General features: G+C 36.6%; 1 protein-coding gene across 2 annotated transcripts in view; it reads left to right on the top strand.

Annotated features, from left to right (window-relative positions):
* The window catches only part of SH3BGRL2 (SH3 domain binding glutamate rich protein like 2), a 59,002-nt gene that overhangs the window by 27,637 nt on the left and 5,030 nt on the right, over nucleotides 1-26,335 (top strand). Inside the window, exons 2-4 of one of the 2 annotated variants that reach the window (XM_088795596.1) lie at nucleotides 5,106-5,291; nucleotides 22,169-22,249; nucleotides 22,773-23,825. In XM_088795596.1, coding sequence (XP_088651722.1) covers nucleotides 5,106-5,291; nucleotides 22,169-22,249; nucleotides 22,773-22,808 — 303 coding nt within the window. In that variant the 3' untranslated portion in view covers nucleotides 22,809-23,825. Of the gene's footprint in view, nucleotides 1-5,105; nucleotides 5,292-22,168; nucleotides 22,250-22,772; nucleotides 23,826-26,335 lie in introns of those variants that run through there. The other variant, XM_019729572.3, reaches the window with a different exon arrangement.

The raw sequence follows: 26,335 nt of genomic DNA, 5'->3' as shown, positions 1-26,335 counted from the left end.
AGATGCAAACTATAGAAAACTTGATAAAGAGAGGCTTAACTAATTAGGGATTTATTTGTAAAATACAAAAAGGTTTAGAGTAGGCTGCACAAGATTGGTGTGACACCTGTAAAATGTCATCAAGGAGCCAGGCTCCTGCCATTCTGTTTGGCCATCCTTAGCATATGGTGTTTGTTCTCACATTTGCAAAACGGCTTCTGCACTTCTGGGCACCACTTCTGCCTTTCTGCAAGGGGTGCAGGAGGAGGACAAAGGGCAAAATGGAATTTATCTTTCCGTTCATTATGCAGAGCCTTCCCAAGGAACATCTGCCATATATCTCATTGGCCAGAGCTGTGTCATGTGATCATCCCAAACAGCAGAGGAGTGGGGGTAAACAAATTTTGTAGTTGAGCACATTGCTTTCCTAAACAAAACCAGGCTTCTGTATTAAGAAAGAAAGGGAGATGGCTTCTGGGTGAATAACTAATATTATCTGTCATGGCTTCTAAGTGTATTTAAAGCAAACAAACCAGGAGTTATAGGTACCTTCCTTCCTTCTATACATGGCTAAGTTGACATGGGTGAAGGCAGCCACTATTGCCCCACAAATTCTTCTCTTCCATTTACCCCCCAAAACTTATTTTGAGATTGGTTGTGAGGTACACTTTGTTTCAGAACAATTGAAACGTGGGGAGAAGAAAGCTCTTTGTGTTAAGGAAATGACTATATATGAGTATGTTACTGTTATGTGAACACTGGATTTTTGCCCAGTGTTTTGCCCAGTGAAGTGCCCTTGATGGCTTCCTGTTGCCACGTGGGAAGCCTTTCTATTATTCAGGCCCTTACGGCTCCCAAGTCCCTGTCTCCTAAGTTGGTCTGTCCCCTGCCACTGAAGCCTGGGCTCCCCTAGTTCCAGGCCACATTCACCTCAGCAGATCGTAAAAACAGTGCTTGGTGGCATGACTCATCTTCCTTCCTGATGCTAGTATCGCAAACATCCACATGAAAACCTCCTTCTCTGGGTTAAATGTCTCCTTTTTGTTTATTTGGATGATTTGCTATAGTATTAATTTAGCTCTTTTTAGAAATTTTAGCTTTAGCTCTTTTTAAAATTTTTGTTTTCATCATCTGGCCTTTCTTATAAGTGTAAGGAAACAGGGGGGCTGAGTAACAAAATGCTCTGAGTCCTCCTTCACGTCCTGTTGGGAAACTTGATTTATATAAAACACTGCGTCTCTGTGGCCCTGTGCTCCTGCTCCACTCAGGCTGTGAAGGTCTCTCTTTCACTCTTAAAATAAATTCTGTTTAATCTTTTGACTATTGACACTTTCACACTGTTCAAAAAAAAGATTAAAGTTTACACATGTAGAGAGTGAAAACTCTTGCTCCAACTTTGTTCCCATCACCCAGTTCCCTTCCCCCAGCCCCTAGGCAACCACTTTTGTAGTTCCTTATATAACCTTTAAGAGTGTTTTAAAGCATAAATATAAGCAAATACGAATGTGTTCCTATTTTTCTCTTTTCTTTTCAGAAAAGTGGGCCTAGTCTACGCATAGTTCTTCTTGTTTTTGTTGTTGCTTTTTTCATATATGTATAAATTCTTTTTCATACAGAATTTGACAATACATACAGAATTTCTTCTTTATTCTTTTTAGGTTGCATAGTATTAAAGTGATGTCTTTCAAACACAAACCTGGTCATGTCTGCCCTTGCTTCCCTTTTTGAAAATAGAAATATAGTTCTTACATTTTACTCCTTACAGTACTGACAATCATCACCATTGTTAGTAAGGAACTTTCTTTTGCTTCCTGAGCATTGTCAGTATGTAATGATACATTTGACTTTTTTTTTTTTTTTTTTTCAGAACAGCAACCATTTCTCTTTTTTACTGAGACATAATTGATATTACATTGTATAAGTTTAAAGTGTACAACATAATCGTTTGACATATGTATATATTGCAAAATGATGACCACAGTTAAGTTTAGTTAACATCCATCACCTCGCATTGTTTAAACTTTAATTTTCTTCAATATAACTTTCAAACATTGGCTATAAGAAAGGAAAGGCATTGAGACATGGATACTTTCAAATATTGTTAATGGGAATGTAAACTGAGGTGGCCTTGTTTTTTTTCAATTGAGGTATAGTTGACATACATTATATTAGTTTCAGGCAATATAATGATTCAATAGTTGTGTGTATGTTGCAAAATGATCATCACAATAAATCTAGTTAATATCTATCACCACACATAGTTACAAATTATTTTTCTTGGATGGTCTACTCTCTTAGCAACTTTCAAATATACAATACAATATTATTAATTATAGTTACCATGTTGTATATTATATTCCCAGGACTTATTTATTTTATAAGTGGAACTTTGTACTTTATGTCAGATGTTGCCTTGTTGAAAAGCAGTTAAACCTGGGTCTATCAGGGGCCTGAAAAATGTCTCTGCCCTTTGATCTGAGTTTCATTCATAGGCCTTTGTCCTAAAATAGTATCCCAAGATACAGTAAGACTTTTATAAGTAAAGATGTTTGCTAAATGATGTTATTTCTAGTGGTGAAAGTTACAACTGTGCTAACTATCCAACAATAGAGTAATGGTTAACTATACATCTACATGATGGAATTGCCAGGTGATATTAAAAGTCATACTTTTGAAGACTTTTAATTACAGGGGACAGTATTTGTGATATATTTTTGAGTGAAAGGGACAAAGTGCCTCTCTTTTTACCTAGTGCAACCCTGTGAAAGGAGAGACCAATCGATCTGTAGGGGATTATAGTCTAGCAATAAATGGTGTGTGTGTGTGTGTGTGTGTGTGTGTGTGTGATCCATGTGTATAGGCTGGAGGGTGAAGAAGTAAAGAAGATGTATGTGTGTCTTTGATGTAGCCTACTATTGAGAATATGAATTTTTTAGGTACTCTCATTTTAGGGTAAGAGGTCCATATTTATACATTATATGGAAAACTAAGGTTTGACTGCATAGCAGTTTCATTTTCTGTTTTTAAAGATTTCATTGGGGAAGGGGAACAGGACTTTATTGGAGAACAGTGTGTACTTCCAGGACTTTGTTTCCAAGTCAAGTTGTTGTCCTTTCAATCTTAGTTGTGGAGGGCGCAGCTCAGCTCCAGGTCCAGTTGCCATTTTCTAGTTGCAGGGCGCGTAGCCCACCATCCCTTGCGGGAATCAAACTGGCAACCTTGTGGTTGAGAGGATGCGCTCCAACCAACTGAGCCATTCGGGAGCTCAGCGGCAGCTCAGCTCAAGGTGCTGTGTTCAATCTTAGTTGCAGGGGGCACAGCCCACCATCCCTTGCGGGAGTCGAGGAATTGAACTGGCCACCCTGTGGTTGAGAGCCCACTGGCCCATGTGGGAATCGAACCGGCAGCCTTTGGACTTAGGAGCACGGAGCTCTAACCACCTGAGCCACCGGGCTGGCACCAGGAGTTTCATTTTTGATCACTCTCATGAACATTTGAAATATGCTGGATGCATAGAACTCCATCTATGGACATTAAATCCAGAGACTTTTCTCTAATAAATTTTGGCAGTGGTAGTCTGGGTAATAAGATTGTAGGTAACTCTTTGTTTGTTTTACAATTTCCAAACTTTTAAATATACAAATAAATTGCTTTTGTAGTCAAAGGAGCTAGATCAAGAAGGACATTTTACTGTTTGCTAAGAAATGTGTACATTTTCCAAAGGCAGAAGGGTTTTAATAGGAGAATGACATTATTGTCTTGACAAGAACACACAGTAGGATCTTGATCAAAATAGGTGTCTACTTTGACCTCAGGAACAATAAAATCTACCTTGTACAGTTGTAAGGGGAAATTAAGTAGGATGGATGATACTTTTTCCAAGCTGAAATTTCAAAATAATATAACATTTCTATAGTGAAGAAGGAAAAAAGTTAACTTTTTAAGAAATGAAAAATGGCTTCATTCAAGAAATTAAGATAATACTATTATCAGTTTGGATTTGTAATAAAGTAATTCTCTTATTGTATATCATTGAACTTAAAGATGTCCTATTTTGTCAGCTTTTTATTTCGTCCATACTATGCCAATAGACTTCAGCCCAGTGATCAGAACCTCGTTGCTCATGGCACGTAACAGATTTCCACCTCAGACACCTGTCGTTGAGACTTTTGGAGGGAAGTTGGGATTGGTAGAGGCAGTTGGTATGTGAAAGTTTGTTCTTCAAGCATTTTATTAATATTTTCTATTGATGAGAGGTCTTTCTGACTGCCTGACCTCTCAAAATGATTCTTTTCTTTGGCCATTCTTCGTGCAGATTTTCCAGAATCATTTAGAAAAAGCAAGTTTGTTTGCTCATGTTTTACATGCGATGTCTTTAAGAAATTGAATATTATCACGCCATCTACATTAGTGAATATAGACCCTTAAACTAAGAAGATTCGTCGTAACATTTTGAAAACTACAAATGTGTTTGCACCTCTTCAAGAGCACACCTGACCCCTAGTGACTGAGGAAGGAAACATGAAAGGTCAGAGGAATGAAAAGGGTTAACAAATCGAGTTCAAAGTGAAATGGTGCTGGTTGTTTATGCTCACCTTCGAAGTGGAGAACATTTTTCTCTTGTGAATTGATGAAAGGGTGCCTTCATGACATTGGCTACAGCTGTGGAATATCTGAAAGAGGCTGCTGAGGGGAATAAAAATGTTGCTGCTTCCTGGAATCAGTGAAATTTTGACATCTCAGATGGGCTATCCATGGTTTTCAAGTGGTTTTGAGCAGAGAGAGCTTTCATGACTGTAAATGTCAACTTCCTGGGTGGGAGGTGGGAGTAGTGATGGCCCTGAGAACTATATGATTCTCTCACCATATACATAGTCTGTTTCTTCCAGCTAATCTGAGTTGTGCCCCAGAGTTCCGGGGAGTGTAGGTGAAGAAATCACTTTGTGAGGACTTGCTTAAACCTCTGCTGGATAGCCAGTGAGTGGACAGTGCATGGTGCCTGTGTAAATTGCCTCTTTTTTTGTGTCAGTGACTTCTGACAATGAGACATCAAATCTAGTTCAATTTGGAAATATCTACATATTGTTTCAGATAAGCATGTCTCCTTATTTGTCTTCTCTCTTTAGATAAAGAAGAAGCAGCAAGATGTGGTTAGATTTCTGGAAGCTAACAAGATAGAGTTTGAGGAGGTGGATATCACAATGTCAGAAGAACAGAGGCAATGGATGTACAAAAACATCCCCCCGGAAAAGAAGCCCGCTCAGGGCAATCCTCTCCCACCTCAGATATTTAATGGTGACCGATACTGTGGCGTAAGTAGCTAGATTGTCATCACACTATTTCTTTGCATGACTCAGATCTCAGAGTCACTCAGAGTACAGTTGGGGTTTTTCAGTGAGGACTGTGACCTTTTCACCCAATGCCCATTCATGTCCACAAGTCTAACAGAGGATGAAGTTGAGAGAGAGGGATATGAGTCCAATGTCACAGACAGTGTGTGTAAATGTGAGTACATGTGTGCCTGTCAGTCTCCTTGTCTCTGCTTTGGAAAAGGGAGTGGGAAGGGAAGCTGTGTGCATGTTTTATTGTGTTCTAAATTTTAAAGTACACTTTTTGATTAATACATTTTGGAGGGGGGGGCAGACTGGAAGGGATAATTATTTTTGAATCTTTTCCCCTTTATAGTATAACAAAACTAATAGCTGATTATAAACAAGAGTTTCATTTTTTTTATGGTAGTGAGCCAGATGGATCATTATGAACATCTAAAATACATTAGTTGCCTTTCTGCTACATGTAGCATATGAGAAGATGAAATCCCTTTTGTGTAATTATCTATTTTCCTTCTAACTCTTAGATTAAGGGGGAAAAAAATCAAGTTTCTGTCTGTTATCATAATTAGGATTTGCCTTTTGCCAGACCACTAAGTATATAAGTCAGTGTTTATTTGGGAACCTATAGTACAGTTCTTTAAGGATGGCCTGGAAAAGGGCAAGAGGCTAGGCTATAGTGCTGAGGTGCTTGAGGTGAAATGAATAGCTGGGTTGTCATTAAGGTGGAGAAAAGGGATAACAGTGCTTTTAGTGGCTTGAAACGACAGTTCCCTGTGTGTATACAGGAGAATGAGATACTGAAACATAATGCCTTAAAGATTATTTTTACATACATGTCATGAGGAGAATCCTGAACATGGCACTAGGCATAGATTTGAGTTGTAGTACTATTTTATGTTGGGCTGTGACACCTTTGGAAAGTCACTGATCTCTTTAAGCCTAAATTTTCTCATCTTTAAGCAAGGGATAATAACATCTATCTTCATAGAATATTTATGACTATTTCTAAAAACCTTTTTAAGTACATTATTATATAAGAATAAAGGTTATTTTGTGGAAATTTTTTTATATCAAGATCTCATATTTTATTAGTAGAAGAATGTGGTAACCAAGGCCATATCCCATTCATGATTACAGAGCCTAAAAAAATGTACTCTTGTGCCTACAGACCAAAATGAGATAATAGTTGAAAATATGTGTAAATTGTACAGTTCAAAATAAAGCTATTAGTCAAATATAGTGCTAGAAGGCTTAAAACGAAAATCCAGCAGTTTTGTGTCCCTCAGACTTTGCATATATGAAAATGCCTTTATTCTGGTGTTATAGTTGAGTGGTAGTTTGGCTGGGTATAGAATTCTAGTTTGGAAAGGATTTTGATGGTTTTGTTTCATTTTCATCCAGTTTCCAGTGCTGCAATTGAGAACTCTAATGCCGTTTTCCTTGATATTTTATATGTTTTTGTCAGTTTCTTCTATGCAAGTTTTGAAGATGTCTTTTTTACTTGTAAGTGATTCCTACAATTTTTTGGTGAATTACCATCATATAAGCTATTTTTCATTTACTGTGCTGAGTGCTCAGTAGGTCCTTATAATCTAAGAATTATATGACTGAGTTGTTAAATATATTCTTATATTATTTTCCTTGAAAATTTTCTCCCTGGGTTTTTTCCTGGTTCTCTTTCTCTGGGGTGCCTGTTAATTTGGATATTGTACTTCTTACATGGATGGATTTTTCTAATATTCTTATCTCTTTTTTTTTTTTTTTTTTTTTGTATTGTCCACTTCTCTAACTTTTGTTATACTGTCTGGGAGATTTTTTTTTTTTTTTTTTTTTTTTTAAGGGAGATTTCTTTAACTTACCTCTGAATCCTTTCATTGTAATTTTTATGTCAACTTCCCCCCCTCTTTTTTTATTTCTGATTATTTTTTAATAACATTGTGATTTTATGAGATGAATGCAAGATCTTAGCTCAATGGAGGTATTAAATGATTTCTTTGACGTTTTCTTCTTTTACCAGTATTGTCCATGTTTCCACTAATTTCTTTTTTTCACTTTAGTATGGTCTTCTCTCTCAAGTATGACAAACTTTCTTCAGATGTCTGATGATCCTTGTCTTTTGTTTATTTAAGAGGTGGGGCACTAGAAAGCTAGTTAGAAGCAGTGTTTGTGCCTTTATATATCTGTAGGCTTGTTTCCCACTGGAATTCTCTGTAGGATGACTAGGTAGCCTGTCAGCATTTTCGATACAGATAGTGATAGTAGTGTCTGTAGATCTTTTCTCAGATGATGGTTTAATTTTTCAGAGAACGGCCTTTCAATCTCTTGCTTGGGAATATCACTCTGGCTACTAGAGTTCTGGCCCTGTAGGGTGAGAGAACTGGGTGGGGTCTCACTCTCTGTCATGCACGTTTTCCCTTCATGTCCCTGTTTTCACCCTCACTGTCTTCGGTGCTGGTGTTTTATAAGTTTGTTGCTTCCCTGAAGCCATATTTATTAACAGTGTACCTTCTACCTCTTTGGGGAGAGTGAGGCACTCTGGGAGTCTAACTGCTGCTTATACAGATTTTCAGTCTCCTCGTTTTCTGATTTTGCCCACTCACCCCACCTTCACAGTAGCAATGTCTCCACTTCCTGATGTTTTCTGGGGGCCCTGCAGCATGTTCCTTGTTGATGCTACCTCTGTAGACACTAAGGTTTGATCATCCTCTGCTCTCTAACATCGCTCACCATTTCTCCACCCACTTCCTGCATGTGTTACAGTTCAGGGCTATAGATGTCTCCTAGTATTATTTTTGAAAAGTGGAGTTTCTGGGTTTTTTGTTTTGTTTTTAAACTTTGTTGTTTTGTTGACTTCAAGAGAAAGGAGGTAAAGACATCTTTGGTCTATCTTTATAAAAGCAAAACTCTTCAGCACCCTTTGAATGGAGGAGTGTATTGAATGAATGAAAGTGTAATATGAAATAAAGTTAATTCTTTTTTTATTTTCACCTCTTTATGACTTTCTAAATCTCTGTGTACCTTTGCCTTATGAAGTCTATGGAAAATTTTTGATAGGCTGTGTGGAAGCTGGCTAGAGGCTTACATATTGATTAAACTGTGCCAAATAAATGGCATCTGCTCTGCTTGAGCAGTGTGAGTCTCATGGTGATGGTAACAGTAATGCTAGTACATGCAAACAGACTATCTGTCTTTATAGTCTGTTCTGGCAGGAGTTTTAAAGACAGTGTCTGCTCTTATCAAGGTCAACTAAATTTGACTTTGACAAAAGGAAATCATTAGAGGGCAACTAACCATGGCCTCCTTCATCCCACCTGCTCCTGTGTACCTTGCTTTACCCAGTGATCGTTTATGTTCTTCTCTCACTGGATAACCTGTGGAAAACTGCTGTATTGCAAGTTACAGGATTCAGTAAGCATGAAGATCCTCTTATTTCCTGGAATTGGTTAGAAGCTTATTGCTTTATTTTAAACTGAATGAGCTAAGTATTTGAGACATAAACAGTTGCCAAGCTACTTGGTAACCAGTGTGGACAATTGCCTTTTCTTTCTCCTTTAGCATGTGGATATTCTGTCTATTGGGAAGAATTTCCTGCTGAATGGAAGTTCCCTGGCATGCCCAATCAGTTCTTCCCACCCCAGAATTTGAACATTGAGGGGATGATGCAGAAATGCATGATCAGTTGGAGGTGGCAATGAGTGTTCAGTGACGATGGGGCCAGGCACAGCTATGGCTGGTGTCCTAATGAGACTCATCCTGGGGGGTGGCCTGGGTGTATTCTTGGCTACCCAGTCATGGAAATTCCTCCTGTTTTCTAAATCTTCCAGTTTAATGTGGATTCTGTGAGCTCCCCACTGTACCTCCATAAATCCCTTCCCTTTTAAGTTGCCAGTATCTATATTAGTTGTTTGTAGTCAAGAACCCAATTGGCATAGACTGGTTGTTCTTGCCTTTCCACAAGCAAGGTTCTTCTCTGGAAATGAGGTCCTAAAGGTAAACATTCCAACGCCTAGGTTATTCTGATAGGTTTTAGTGTCTGATTTGGATTTTAGAAAACTCAGATCCTTATGTTCAACATTTAAATTTTGCTGTGGAACTGGCATGTATGGAATGTCCCAGAAATGAAAATGCACACATTTTCATGTACACAAAAGGGAAAAATTAACTCCCTTTTCATTTCTTTCCTCTTTCCCTATTCAACAATAACAAAAATACATACATATATATATATATATATATATATATATATATATATATATATATGGATTTCTTTATGTATTTTTACTAAAAAATTTTATTCTGGTATAAACATATATCATAAAATTTACTATGTTAATCATTTTTAAGTGCACAGTTCAGGAATATTAAGTATATTCACATTGTTCTAAAACAGATCTGCAGAATTTTTTCATCTTGCAGAACCGAAACTGTACCCATTAAACAACTCCCCTTTGTCCCCTTCTCCTAGCCCCTGATAATTATCATTCTGCTTTCTATATCTGTGAATTTGACTGCTTTAGATACCTCATAGAAATGAAATCATACGGTATTTGTCCTTTAATGACTGGCTTATCTCACTTAGCATAATGTCTTCAAGGTTCATCCATGTTGTATGTCTTAGTTCATTCAGGCTGCGCTAATGAAATACCACAAACTGGGTAGCTTATAAGCAAAAGAAATGTATTTCTCACAGTTCTGGAAGCTGGAAGAACAAAATCGGGGTAACAGTGTGGCTGGGTTCTGGTGAAGGCCCTCTTCTGGCTGCAGACTGCCAACTTCCTGCAGTGACCTCACATAGTGAAAGGGACAAGAGAGCTCTCTTTGATCTCCTTTATAAGGGCATTAATCACTTCTCAGAGGCCTTTGGGCATCAGGATTTTAACAAATGAATTGGGGGAGTGTACAAACATTCACCCTATAAGGTTGAAGCATGTGACAAGATTTCCTTCCTTTCTAAGGCTTCCACTATATGTCTATACCACATTTTGTTTATCCGTTTCTCCCTTGATGGACACTGGGTTGCTTCCACCTCTTGGCTAATATGAATAGTGCTGCTATGAACATGGGTTGGCAAATATCTCTTCAAGATCCTGCTCTCAAGTCTTTTGGATATATACATAGAAATGGAATTGGTACATCACATGGTAGTTCTAGTTTTAATTTTTTGAGGAACTGCCATACTTTTTTCCATTGTGGTTGTGCCATTTTACAATCCCACCAATAGTGCATAAGGAAGGATTCTAGTTTCTCCATACCCCTACCAACATATGTTATTGTCTAGTTCTTGTTTTGAGAGTAGACATCCTAATGGTTGTGATGTGACACCTCGTTGTGGTTTTGATTTGCATTTCTCTGATGATTAATGATGTTGAGCATCTCATGTGCTCATTGTCCATTTGTATACCATCTTTGGAAACTATCCAATGAAGTCCCTTACTCGTTTTTTAATTGGGTTATTCGATTTTTTGTTGTTTAGTTGTAAGAGTTCTTTGTATTTTCTGGATATTAACCCCTTATCAGATATCTAATTTGCAAATATTTTCTCCCATTCTTAGGTTATCTTTCACTCTGTTGATTATATCATTCGATGAACAAAAGTTGTTAAGTATGTTGTAGGCCCATTTGTCTTTTTTCTTTTGTTGCCTGTGCTTTTGGAGTCATATCCAAGAAATCGTTACTTGCCAAATACAGTGTCATGAAGCTTTTCCCTTACATTTTCTTCCAGGAGTTTTATCATTTTGAGTCTCATGGTTAGGCCTTTAATTCATTTGTAGTTAATTTTTGTATATGATGTAAGAGTACAACTCTTTTCTTTTGCATGTGGATGTCTAGTTTTCCTAGCACCATTTGTTGAAGAGACTGTCCTTTTCCTTTTGGGAGGTCCTGGCACCTTTGTTGAAGATCATTGGACCATATACATGAGAGTTTAGTTTTTTGGACTCTATGTTCTGTTACATTGGTCTATCTGTCTGTCTTTATGCCAGTAACCCTGCTTTGATTACTATAGATTTGTAATATGTTTTAAAATCAGGAAGTATGAGTCCTCCAACGTTGTCCTTTTTTAAACTTGTTTTGGCTATTTGGGGGTGTCCCTTGAAATTCTGTTTGAATTTTAGGATGATTTTTTTTTTTCTATTTCTGAAAAAAAATGTGCCTTTGGGATTCTGATAGGGATTATGTTGAATCTCTTTATCACTTTGGGTGGTATTATCATCTTAACAATATTAAGTTTTCCCATCTTTGAATATGGGATGTCTTTCCATTTATTTGTGTCTCTGTTCATTTCTTTCAGCAATGTTTTATAGCTTTTAGTGTACAAGTGTTTTACCTCCTTAGTTAATTAGATTTATTCCTAAGTATTTTGTTCATTTGGTGCTATTGTCAATACAATTATGTTCTTAATTTCCTTTTCCAATTGTTCATTATTAGTTTATACAAACACAAGTAATTTTTATATGTTGTTTCTTTGTGCAACTTTGCTGAATTAATTTATTCTTTTATTTTTTGTTTTTTAAAAACTGGTAGTTAAGAAATGGGAATACAGCCATTTCATTTAACCAAGGTCACATTAACCAGCTTGTGGATTAACTATCAAGGGGGAAGTACATAGTAACCATTCAGATAGTCATAAGATAAGTTAGTGCAGGTTTGACTGAGGATACCATTTCTCAACTTGGCATTGGGTGAAGGTGGGGAAAGAGATGGAGAGGTGGGAGTGTGGCTGGAGTTACTCATGGAAAGTCCTGGCTTATAATGAAGAGAGGACAGCTCAGCTGAGAGACAGCAGACTATTTTTATAGAAAAATAACCTTTTGATCATTTTCCATGAGTTAACTTATAAGATTATTTAAAACTATTGAATTAACTTTTTTGCACTTTCAGATGATACTTGAAGAATGTTAAATTTGTACCCAAGCTTTCATTGGGTGTATTGCTAACCAAATAAGGTAACATTAAAGCAATTGATTTGGGGGCAAACTATGACTGTCTTTCCCCATATTATCTTGGTTAATTGGAGCCTGAAAGTAGACTTAGAGATGTGTTAGACTAATCATTGGGCGGCAGAAATGCTAAATGACCAGCAGTGATTCTTTGTGGTGTTTCCTCTTCTTTTCTTTCTCTCCATAAGGAGACAAGGTGATGTGTTAGCGATATCTGGTGGAGGCTCGGAAGCACACCACAAGAACACCTAAGTGTATATAGTTGTACTATTCCCAAGTGCAGTGTTTATGTAAGACTTTTGAGAGGATTGTCTTGGGATAATATATTTTAATTGTGTTTGGGGATCTTTTTGGAAGCATGAAGAACCAACTTCCTTAATTATGACTTTTATAAATATCTGATTCATATATATGATTTTATTTAAAACAAAATAAAACAAAACGAAAAACCATGTTTGTGTATATGTGTGTATGTGTATGTATGTATATTTCTCCACACATAAATACAAGAAATGACCTTCAGCTAAAGGTCTCACAAGTAGTTGTTGGAAAAAGACATCTAGATATTTAAAAGTTTTCATATTGAATTGGTTATCCAACATCATCATCATCATCACTACTGTTAATTTTTTTCCCAGCATTAAAATGAATATGAAAGTAGAGAAAATTTGAAAAGTGAGAATGAGGAAGAAAGGGAAAATAGTTTTACCTTTCTAATAAGAATGCAAACATTTGGTCTATACATAGTCCCTTTTCTTACAAGTAGATTTAAATTTATAAAATCACATTTTTTATCCTTCTATATATACCACTTTATGCCCTGCTTTGTTCTCTAACAAAAATAGTTTCCATGTCATTGTAAACTTATTCTTTAGAGGTTGCATATTATTCCCTTGGGTGGATTATTATAATTAACTTAATCATCCCCTCACTGTCGGCTATTTAGTTTGTCTCCAGCCACTTGAAACAATAGTTTGTAACTGACAAAGCTGTACTGAAGAGTGCATTAAATTGAATTTATTTCAGAAAGTGCATTTTCATTTTAGGTTACTCCATTCTTCCTTTCCTTAGAGTCCTCTGTCAAAAAACAAAAATATTTTGGGGGTATACTGTTACCAAGATACGGTTATTGTTGGTAGCCCCAAATCTAGGTTCAAGGTCAAGCAAAAGTCACTTGGTTAATGAAAACTAGTAAAAGTTAAAACAAGATGATTATCATATGTGTTGCTGGTAAAACCAGAGTTGGATTTCTTGGGGCTTAGGGGTGCTTTTGCCCAAAATCAAAATAAACACTACCATCTGCCTAGAGCAGCCATGTGACTTGAAGATTTTGAGCACATTGCAAAACATAGTTTTTAAAAACAAACACTATTGATATATTATGGGGCAAGATGCACGATTTCCATGAATTTTAATATTAAACAAGACTTCAAAGAAATTTCACATTTGTAGGTGGTTGTGGTGCCTTAAAATCTAACCTCCAATCTTCTAGATTGTGGTTTGGGCCACCTGGTAAATATTTTAGGCTTTGTGGGCCACTTAGTTCTCTGCTGCATTTTTTTGTTTGTTTGTTTGGTTGTTTTTGTTTTGTTTTCTAACCCTTTAAAACTGTCAACACCATGCTAAGCTCACAGGTATCTGCATAGTTTACCCCTCTCTAGATGGTCCATTCACATTTCCCTCTGTCTCCTGGGATTCTTCAGTGGTTACATTTGAGAAACACAGGATTATCTGTTTCCCAAGTTCCCTTCATGAAAATTAAGTGTATCTTCTGGCAAAATGGAGTAGAATCTAGTGATGCACAGAAATTTTGACCAACGTTGAAGCCTGACTGCAGTAATTACATGTTAATAGAACTGTTTAGAGTCAATAAAGAAAAAAAAAGGAAAGCCAAAGTCCAAAATTTTCATTGTTATCCCCAGGCTGTTGTGCTTTGTCTCTAAAATATGGATGTGATTTGTGTGGGTTTAATGGCTACAATCATCTACATGGTACTTAAGGCTAAGTCCTAAAAGTCACCCCACACCCATTTTTGTTACCTCAGTACCCAGTTGGTTACCAAATCCTGTAATTTTTACCTCCTACATAATTCTGTGCTATTTCTCTCTCAAAACTCAATTCAAACGGGTCTTGTTATTAAGCTTTCTCTAATTAACTAGGATTCTGTTTATTTTCCCCCTCCCCCGTACATAGCAAACCTGTGCCTCATTAGACATTCATCTCATAGAATTTTCTTTCTTTTTTTTTTTTTTTTTTATACCTTTGCCATCAGCCAGTTTCCGAGTTCCTTGTGCTCACCCACAGTAGGTGCCGTGGCACATTTATCTTAGCACCTGGTTCCTATCAGAATGCTGGGAACATAGAACATACTTCACAAAAATTGGGTCTGTGAATGGGTAAGAGAGATGTTTTCAGCTGAGCAGGTAGCTGCCCCGTTTTGTTGGGTCGTGCCTTGTCAAGGTTCTGAACATTTGCATTCCTGTTTTATTAGTAAAAGTGAAAAACAGATGTCTCAAAAGCAAGCTTATTGAACCTTCTTCTAAATTATACCGTCAAATCTATTTGGGAAACCACCTCTTTTAGCAGCTCACATATCCCACAGTTACATGATCTAACTTTGAAAATCTGTATTCCAAGGCCTTCTGTCTAAAAGATCACTTATCTACTCAAGGAGAATCTTCTTCACACGTTTTACTGTAAATAACCTTATATGGCATCCTTACAGATACTAGGAAAGGACACCTTGGGTGGTGGGGAAGGGGTGATATAAATTCCTCTTTATCACTGATTGCTGATCGGCTGTATGCCTAGAAACATAACAATTTAATTAGATATTCTTTGCAGTTTCATCTCTTCTATATAACCCTAGTTTTTATTCTTCTGTCTATAAATGTTTAATCTCCCATTTTCACCCTGCTGAGATGTTTACTTCATTCTATAATGATGAGTCGCTGGGACATGTCTTTCATAAAAATGATGACTTGTGCTATGAATATTGAAAACCTTCATCCAGTTTCAGGCCACCCCAATTGCACGTTTGCAATATATATTAACTAATATCCAAACGGGCGGTTTTCTTTTTGTTAAAAATTTTCTCTCTCTCTCTGAGCGTTATGCAGATAAAATCAATGAAAAGAAAACAAAACTGTTAAAACACTGAGGCCATGTTGATATCAATGTTAGGACAACAAAGCCTGTTGACAGGAGGGGCAAAAGTGAGGAATCAGTTTTCTTCTGCCCTTCTTTATGGTTCCCCCTGGTTCCCAAGATCTAACCTCTTTTATGAAGTTCTTAAGTTATCACCACTCTTTTATATACTAATATCTATATTCCTTGATTTTAAAATGTAAACAGTATTTACTTTTCTCTTTGAAAGATGAAGAAAAATCGGCACTCTTATTGCTTCTCATTTCTCCTCCATTTTGATTTACACACATACACGCACACACTTCATTTAGCATTGCTAAAGTTTATAACGGTCACATTCTCTTTAACGATAGTAACTATTATATAAACATATTTATATTGTTTTAAACACATAAATACTATTCTCTATGGAACTGTTTAGTTGTGTGGGCAGTCATAGAGGAGGTTATATAACCCTATTTTACTAAATCCCTGTGGCTCAAAGGAGAATGACATGAATGTGAATAACTAAGAGATTCTCTTAATTAAGTTTAGCCTTTTCATTTACTTCTCTGGGTATTTATTAATATTTTGTTACTGGTTCCTTTTCCTATGTTTAGCACAAAAAAATGTTCCATCCAATTTCAATTGGTGCTTGGATAGATGTATTGCTTGCTGTGCCATCTTGTACCGGTATGGTTGGAAATGTTAAACATGAATTAGGGATTTAAAATTCTTAGCTTTGGGCTTACTCATATTTTTTATATTTGGCATAAAAATTGCTGAATGAAGCTGTTTTAGACAACTAACATCTTACATGTCCTACCAGTATTGGAAGTACAAACTTTTTTCCTTCCTATTTCAGGGTTTTATAAAATAAGATATAGCACTAACTGTCAAGAAATTCTGCTCAGAGATACCCTCAGGCTTGAAAGAAACTTGAAGAAGAAGGAGACTCTGCCCATTTTAAGCAGCAGCAGTGTAGCTCTTATAGTCTTAAAAAGAATTTTTAAAAAACATTTTGGGTAAACCAAATTTGCTTTGGCTCATTTAGAACTAATTGCTACTACCATTTCCTTGTAGGCCACATGTTGTTTTTGTTCCTTGCAACCTCCTGTTTGGATATGCCCTTGGCATGTAGAAATAATATGGGTCTGTCACTTAACTGTCATTTACTTAGCGTGGGAAGCGGTGCAGCTTTTCAGAGTGGCTGTTGTGGGTTTTCCTCACTGTTCTCTTAGGGAACACTGAAAGGGCAAAGAACTTTAAGGTCTTTGTCTCAAATGCTTGTCTAGTCCATAATAGTCTAATCATAGTGTATGGGTAATGTCCTTAAGTAAGCTCTTTGGAAGAATGAGACTATTGTGAACTCTACCTGTTGTTGATTTTATCGTGAGCTTATTATAAATGTCTCTAACTTTGGTTTTCACCTGAACACAAACAGAAGTATAGGTGATGGAAGTTATTTTTTCCTTTTTCTTTTTAACGGCTTTTTAGCTTGCTTTATTCTTCTTAAAATTGCAGCATTTAGATAAATGTTCCATTAGACACAGTACTTAGTGATGCTCACGTCCATAGTCCAGAAATTTTTCTTTTCATAGACAACACTAGAAATGAATTTTTCATCCTTTTTCTTTAATGTAATAAAAATGTACCAGTTTTTGAAAACTGGGCAATTTTATCTTGAATATATATGCTTTGAGTGTTTGTATCATTCTCCAAAGATGCTATTAAATGATCATTATATTCTATAGTTAACAGAAAGTTGTTTGTCCAGAAATGTGCAATTTCGAGATGTGTATTTACAAACACTTCAGAGTGTGTTTGACTATAAAGAATTCTGCATGCCTATTTAGAAACTTTACAGTGACTTTTTAAAATACAATGCTTTTAACTTTTGCAGTATAAACCTTTATATATATATATACATATATAAGATGAAACCTATACATAATATAAGATGAATACAAGTCATGTGTATACATTTTTGGTCCCCCCAGTATTTAAACCTAATATATATTTAAATACCAGGGGTACCAAAAATGTATACACATAACTTGTATTCATCTTTTGTTATCGGTATATATTATTACAATTTTAATACAGTTTTTTTTTGTTTCTTAAAATGTGTATACATTTTTTTTGGCACCCTCTGTATAAACCTGGTAAGTGAAATGAATTTGATAAGAAAGCAGATCTTTCTCTTTTATTAAGGAATGCCTAAGACCATAATATAAGAACTTTGTCTTAATAGGGTGTGATTTTAAAATTTCTAATACTATTTTACTCTTAAATTATTTCACATCATACTGTTTAATGTATTGTTACCTGAAAGGAGGTATTAACTATCAAGAAATTCTAGATTTTAAATTATCGATCACATACTCTTTGCCTAAACATGACAAAGAAAATAATTTAACCATTTACACTTTGAGATTCATCAGGCCACTCAAAAGTTTTTGAATGTCAGAAAGTAATTTTGTACATAATTGTTTAAAACCCATGGTAATAGAGTAGATATAGGACCTACTCACATTATGTTACTAGCATGAGATTAACCTAAAACATGGCACATCAATCAGTAATTAATAGACAACTAATTCATCCACTTGACAAGCATTATTGGTAACCTGGTGTGTCAGGTACTGTTCTAACATTGACTTTTAAAAATGATTTCCTTTAAATTATTCTGCTTTGAAAGTTAATTACCAAATATTATATTTGTCACTTTGGAAGGAGTTAATTGCCTTAAGTGACAATATCTAAACTATTGGGAGGATCCAATTCAATATTCAGGTAAGAAGCCTCCTCGCTATAATCGTGTGGCTCACAGTTATAAAGGTTCATAAAATAAAAATAATGCATATAATTTTTATGACAGAAATAAGCAGTTAAAAAGAATTTATATAAATAAGAAATGTTGCCATTCTGAGATTTCTAAATATCTGAAATTTTAAGTACCTTTGTTGGTGACTAAAATTTATGAGAACCATTTTGGTTCATTTTAGTTAAACGGATTGCTCATAATGTTACATATTTTCTCTGCATATATATATTTTTATATGTTTTGTTTATTATACATATGAAACTTTCTTGTGAGAATTGACCACATTTTCAGTTTTGTTATTTGGAGAATTTTAAGAGTAAGATTTTTAATATAAACACTGAAACGTGAATTACACACATTAAGTTTCATTGTAACTTGCCTTTTGATCTTTTACATGTGTGATATTTTCATGTTAGTGAGCACTTCAGTCTTTTAAAGTAGAATTCACACTACATTTGTAGAGATTGAGTCAGACATGGTTTCTCATTTTTTATTTCTTACATTATTAGTTTTTCATTCCTGCATTTCACACTGACATCAGAGATTATTGACTAGAAACAGGTAACGGCCTTTCAAAATTCAAGAACAAGGACAGCATTTTGATGATTAAGTCACTAGTCCTAAAATTTTTTTTCTCTTCCCTTTCCTGTTCAGTTAAACTAGAGAGGGGTACATTTTTCAAATAGGTATCTCTAGTAACTAGACTATGTAGGCAGCTTTACACTTGGACACAGCTAACAGCCCGTTTAAGAGCAACTCCACTGAATGCTCCATCATTTCATAGAATTTGGAAGCTTCAGGAGTCTGTGGAAGGATCTGATGCAGAAAGGAAGAAACAGTCTGAAGAGGCTGAGTTCATCAAAGTCATTTAACTCAGACAGTAGATGGCTGGACATCGCATCTACAGTTGACTGAGCATAAATACCACTCAGTTTCCCAGAAATGATTCTGAGCCAGATGGTGGTTGGCGCAGGTGGAAGTACAAGACCTCTCTTCTCCCCAGTCTTGACTGTCAGAGCTGGATCACCTAGTGCCTTTTATGCAATATTAAGATTTTTAATCTACTGTAAAAGCAATGAGAAATCTTGAAGAAAAGGATGTAAGCAGAGGGGAGTATGATCAAATTCTCATTTTTAAAAGATCAGCTTGTCCTCACTTGAGAGTGATTGGGTGGAAATAGGTGAGACTGGAGAAGGTTGATAAATTAGGGTGCTATTGCTGAAGTCTAGCTTGGATTAGGGCATTGAGACAGATGTTGAAAACTGGAGGGGTTGAAGGAATATGTAAGGTAGTTATTGGTTGAGGGAAGAGAGGAAAGAGTCCTATGGTGCCCTGATTTCTGACTGGTGGAGCCCATTAGATGGTGGTGCCGTTTTTCTGAGAGGTCCATCTCATGTGTGGAAGGGAGATCATGAATTGTGAGTTATACCCTCTTATGTTTAAGAGTCTATGAACAACAGTTAGTTGTTTATATAGAACCAGAACTGAGAAGAAATCAGAGCTAGAGGTATGAATTTAATTAGGGCCATGACTGTAAATGAGATTCCCTAGGGAAAGAATTTAGACCAAATAGTGGCACAATATGGTATGAAGAGGAACAGTATACCAGTTTTCTTATAGTGGATATCTAAAAAGATGAGATAAATCTGGCCGTAGTTTAGCTCTCTTCCTCCTGTTACCACATTGAATGTAAGCAACCAATGATCAGATAGAGGATGTATGTATCGAACTGGATTATTTCTGGAACCCAGATCAGTTAAATGTCTCTCAACTATTTGGAAATACCTTTGTTACAAAGAATACTTGTGATGTATTCAGTTCGTGGGATTTTGCTTTAATTATAGATCAAATTTAGACCTGTATTATTTGTGACATAGATTTTCTTACTTAAAAAAAATATGATTTTCCATAAAAATTCTACAAAATCTGCAATATCTTAGAGTCACTAGGAACCCCCAACTGCTCAGTTCATATCTTCGTCACTTGGGTATCATACAATTTCTCAAACCTAACATTTTGAAACTCAACTCCAACCTTACCCTCAAATGTCTTTTTCCTCAGGTCTTTTCTATCAAGTCACCCAGCTCAGAACTGCTTTAATTCTTAATTCTCCCTAACCCCCTACACTAGTTCCACAATCAATTATGATTAATTATATCTCCAGTCTGTCCACTTCTGGCTCATGCCACTACTATTGCTCTGGTTCCGGCTGCCACCATCTTTTGCCTGAATTACCACAGCAGTCTTCTTACTTTCCCCACTGCTTCCCTTCTTGCTGTTCTCTCTCTCAGCCATTCTTCACACAGTTAATTTAGGTGTTTTCTTAAAGGAAACCTAGATCTTTCTGCTCCCTTTCTCAGAGCCCATACATTGATTTGCTTTTGTACTTAACATAAAATTTAAAATATCTTTTTGTTTGTTTACAAAGTCAGGCATATGCTGATTTCTGTCAAACTAGCCAGCTTTGCTCTTTACCAGTGCTATTCTGTGTCCTGAATGCCTCACCCCCACCCTTTACTTGGCTAACTCTACTCTTCAGATTTCAGCTTAAAACTCCATTTTTCAAGGCGGCCTTTGGTGAGCCACCATCTTAAGATGTATTATTGCTCCTTCTTGGAATGGTCAAGGAAGGCCTCTCTTCCTAAATGGGCTGATCATAAATGATGGAGGGAGCTACCACGTGAAGATCTACAGAAGGAACATTGGGTACAAGGTCTGAGGCTGAAGCTGCCTTCAAAGTCACATGAGACTCAACTTGCTAACGCATTTGGACAAGAGAGCATCTACACAGTCAAATAATTCAAAGATGTTTTTATCAACTACTAAGGCATGCTTTGCAAGAAGCGAATCCCTAGAAGTCATTGACTCTCATTTAGATTCCTAGACAGGTTTCAAAAGTACCTGTGATAGCCCTGGTGTGGCTTAGCAGTGTATTCATTAGCACTGACTCATATACAGGGTGCCCCATATGTGGTTTCCTCTTGATCAAGACGCGTCAGAGAGTACAAAAAGTACTCTCACAACATCAGTGAGAATTGGGCCCAAATCCGGCTCTCATGTGTTGGCTGTCAACCTTGGGCAACATTTTTCTTTGCTCTGAGCCTGTCTCCAACCTGGTGGGCTGTGGTGGTGATTAAATGATGGATTCTTATAAGGCGCCTAGCACAAAGCAGATGTCTAAAAACGATTCTGATCCTTGTCTGCATACAGTATTTATCCTTAGGATAAAGTTGTCAAACGGACTTCTACCAAATTTTAAGATTGCTTTGTATCAACTTAGAAACTAAGTACTAGTACTATATATGCAAACTTTTGAAAAGAAACAATTGATGAACATATTGACCAAAATTCTTTAATGGCTTCTTTTGTGAAAGTAGGAAGAGAAAAATGATTCTGTTTGTAAATCAAAGGTAAATGTTATAGAGAATATAGTTTCCTCTAGTTTTTATTTGAGCTTTTTTATTCTTTCTGAAGACACAGTTTAAAGAATGTGGAAAACTTCAAAAGCAGAATAGAAGCACTCACACTGACACATGGAGACCTTTACAGCTTTCTGTTTACCCAGTGATTTTTGTAAAAGCCTGAGATAAAATAGCAAGACTGGAATTGGAAGGCAGCCTTTCATATTGAAGGGCTAGAATAAAATCTCAGGGCAGAGTGATTTCACACAAATAAGTGTTAGTCTGGCACATAAAGGAAAGGGAGTGTGTTCCGATTTCATTCTGTTGTCAGTGTTTTATGTTTTAATCTTGTCAGAGGTTTTAGATTAAAAACTTGTAACATCATCATCAGACTATAAGACATTTTTAGGCAGAAGCAGAGAAAATCCAGTAGATTTATGTAGCTTTTCCTTGGCCTGGGTGGAGCAATCGTAAATTTTTTATTTCCATAAAGACTTTGTCAAAAGCACCAATACAAAGATAATGTTTGCTTTCATTTATTTTCTCCTCCCGTTGTTTTTCTAGGATTATGACAGTTTTTTTGAATCAAAGGAAAGCAACACAGTCTTTTCATTCTTAGGCCTGAAATCACGTTTGGCATCAAAGGTAGGTAAATCTTTTCTTGTTTTAAAATTCATCGTTCTTGAATTGTTCTTAATTGTTCTCAATTGAGATTGAAGATGTTAGAGGAATGTACATATAGTCTCCTGAATATTCAGCTTTCACTTTTTCAAAGGCACAATTTAGAGACTGCCCCATGTAAATACATAAAAAGAAACTCAGTTTTTTTCCTAGAAAATTTTCATTTGTTGCTGTATATCAGACTTTATTTTTATTTATAATTTAGTTTTATAATTTATATCTCCTTCCAAGAAGAATTTAAAGTAGCAGAAAGTAGTACTAGGTGTTTTTCTGTTTTAAAGTGCAAGTTTACATTACTTTATGTTTTGTGAAATATTAGGTTGGTGCAAATGTAATTGCGGTTTTTGCATTGTTGAAATTTGCCTTTGATATTGAAATACATTCTTAAATAAATGTGGTTCTCATATATCATTTTAATGCGCACTTCTCGCTTTGTGTTTTTTTGCTAATCACTTATTACTTGCTGTTTATTTTATATGTATTTTAGACTATGGAAATGATGTTAAACAAAAAGCAAATTTGAGCGATTTTCTTACTCGAGTTCAAAATGGGTTGTAAAGCAGCAGAGACAACTCACAACATCAACAATGCATTTGGCCCAGGAACTGCTAACAAACGTATAGTGCAGTCAGTGGTGGTTTAAGGGGTTTTGCAAAGGAGACGAGAGCCTTGAAGATGAGGAGCGTAGTGGCCGGCCATTGGAAGTTGACAACGACCAATTGAGAGCAATCATCAAAGCTGATCCTCTTACAACTACACGAGAAGTTGCTGAAGAACTCAGCGTCAACCATTCTACGGTCATTTGGCATTTGAAGCAAACTGGAAAGGTGAAAAAGCTCGATAAGTGGGTGCCTCATGAGCTGACCAAAAATCAAAAAAATTGTCGTTTTGAAGTGTCATCTTCTCTTATTCTACGCAACAACAATGAACCATTTCTCGATCGGATTGTGATGTGTGATGAAAAGTGGATGTTATGTGACAACTGGCGACGATCAGCTCAGTGGTAGGACCTAGAAGAAGCTCCAAAGCACTTCCCAAAGCCAAACTTGCACCAAAAAAAGGTTATGGTCACTGTTTGGTGGTCCGCTGCCGGTCTGATCCACTGCAGCTTTCTGAATCCTGGCGAAACCATTACATCTGAGAATTATGCTCAGCAAGTCGATGAGAAGCACCGAAAACTGCAATGCCTGCAGCCACACTGGTCAACAGAAAGGGCCCAGTTCTTCTCCAGGACAATACCCAACCACACATCGCACAACCAGTGCTTCAAAAGTTGAACGAATTGGGCTACGAAGTTTTGCCTCATCCACCATATTCACCTGACCTCTCGCTAACCGACTATCACTTCTTCAAGCATCTCGATATCTTTTTGCAGGGTAAACACTTCCACAACCAGCAGGATGCAGAAAATGCTTTCCAAGAGTTCTTCGAATCCCAAAGCACAGATTTTTATGCTACAGGAATAAACAAACTTATTTCTCATTGGCAAAAATGTGTTGATTGTAATGGTTACTATTTTGATTAATAAAAATGTATTTGAGCCTAGTTATAATGATTTAAAATTCACGGTCCGAAACTGCAATTACTTTTGCACCAACCTAATAGCAGCATTAAACCATATTTTAAGGCCTTTTGCATGTTTAAGTCATTTACATTGAAAGGGAGATGGTCTGCAATATCAAATGGTCAACCTTCAAAAAAACACAATTCCTAAACTAATCAAAATGTTTCTAAAGCTAGTTTATTATGTCAGTGTCTTTTAGAGAACATAAAAGGCTCAAACTTTTCTAATATTTAGACCTAGAAAAGACATATATTATCACAACTTTGTGAAGCACGTGGATTTAATTTCAAAATGAAAAATACCTTTTTTTATTAAATAAGGTATTATTTTGATTATTTCCCCCTTCTAAAAAAAACCAACCTTTTTTTTGCTGTTTATGAAAGTAATCTAGGCTCATTTAGAAAAATTGGGAAAATACAAAGAAAATGTAAAGCAGAAAATAAAAATTGCCTGTTATCCCACCACCCAGAGATAATAACCACATTAACAGTTTTGGTGCACATAGCAATTGAGGTCTTGACTGTTTTTTACAGAGACTGAATTCTGCAGTATCTATTTTTAACATTGAATTGAAATGAAAGTACATTACTGGGACCTTTGATGTCTGTAAGTAATAGGTCTTTTGAGGCTACCCAGGATTTGTACCATTTCTGGAATACCTGTGGGAGGAAGGCAGTGACTATCAGTAATATAAATTATATACCAGCACCTGTGTAGTTCATAGCTGACGTGGAATATTGCTTTGTTTTTACTTCAGTAAGTGCACAGATGGTTGTGGGTGGTTTCCATGCACATGTTTTAAACAGAAGGAAAACCCACACATACAATATTAAAAGGTTCTTAAAACTATTTTTATAAAGATGGAACATTGGAATACTGGTTAGGAAAATTATAGTATTTGTATAACATGTTTCATCCAAAGATTTTAAATAATTTAGATTTATGTTCAAAGAACTGGAAAAAAACTGAAGTAGGAGTAATGTAGTAGATGCATAAATCTAGTGGACATCTTTGTCGATGCAAAAGCCTTTTAAAAAAATACTGCCTGCTTACTTTCTTTGCTCTCGTTGTCCCCTAAGATATAGATTCCTTAGAGACACTGTTGGCTGAGACTTTTATTCTTCAAAAATATTTATTCTCTCAGAAATTCCTCAGGAAACCTACGATCTATAAAATATGCATTCTCACATGACTTGTGGTTATCACATTAAAGTTGGTCTTGATGCCGTCAACTGGATTGCAGCAGACCATTCCAAAGGCAGTTAGGGCTCAGCATCCCCACCCATTCATCCCGTCACTTTCAGGTACCTGAGGCAGTCACACCTGAGCAGGAGCACATGGAACCAGCATGGAAACCTGTGGTGCAGGGTTTGTGCCACCCTCTCTCATGAACCAGCTGGGGCCTTAAGGGTCAATAGCAACTTGTATTTCATCTTCATAGGAGAGAGCTAAAATTATCTTTAAGAGCAATTCAGCGTTTTCCCCATTTCTGTTTGTTTTTTACCTTGGTTGTAATTTATTATATAATCTATGCTCTAAGGCCTAGACACAGCATTCACAGGTGTAATGTACCACAAGATGGACACCCCCTTTTCTCATCTCCTTTCCTACTCTCTCTACAGTATACACACATAAAAGACAGGACTAGGAAGCCTGCCAGGGAACATACAAAAACACCATTAGTATCTGCAATTGCTCTTACACCATGAAGAGAAAGAAAAGAAATGGTAGGAAAAGAATGTTCAAGGACCCAAAAGACACAAGTGCCGTGTAGACTCTGGAAAGTTCTCAAAAGGAGACAGTCCAGAGGAAGATGGGAGGTTACAAAATGGTGGCTTCCAGGCCACACTGACTGGATGAGTTTGTCCAGACTTTTTAAAAAATTTAAATGGGTTGCTAATATTTCAAATACAGATTTCCTACTTTCCTCGAGAAGCTGGAAGATATGGAAACACTGAGCAAGCCACTTTCTCTTATGGCTGGCTGGAGCCAGCAGTGGCTGGCCCACCATGGTGCCTACCTAAGAGTAAAGGAGGCCTTTTACCAATAATTTTCAGGTAGAAAACTACCGTTTGTTATGTTAAGAGACTCAAAGCGGGACCTGAAGTAGATAGTTTCTGCTTTCGGATTCCTGCTAATCTGGGGGTGATATTCAAAATATGCAGCAACTGGTAAACCCTGGGCACTGACCAGCTGGAGTGGAGAGGGTCTCAGTGGCCCGCCTATGCCAGGTGTCTGTTTAGTGGTTGAATCATAGAGCCATCCTGCAGAGAGGCCAGGGTGGCACTTGGAGGATTGGGCACCACCAGGAATGACCATACCAGTGCTGTCCTTCATCTTGGGTCACACTCTACAGGCCCCCTCACCCAGGTGCTGGTTAAACAGTACCCCTGAGAGGAGTCTCGGCAGTTGTTGAAAAGACTCCTCTCAGGGGGTACTGTTTAACCAGCACCTGGGTGAGGGGGCCTGTAGTTTTCTTTCCACTT

Source organism: Rhinolophus sinicus, chromosome 2 (genome assembly GCF_057876585.1).
Source record: "Rhinolophus sinicus isolate RSI-liver-muscle chromosome 2, RSI-T2T, whole genome shotgun sequence".
NCBI lineage: Eukaryota > Metazoa > Chordata > Mammalia > Chiroptera > Rhinolophidae > Rhinolophus > Rhinolophus sinicus.
The sequence above is the reverse complement of the archived record's forward strand: the minus strand, read 5'-3'. Positions and strand labels throughout refer to the sequence as shown.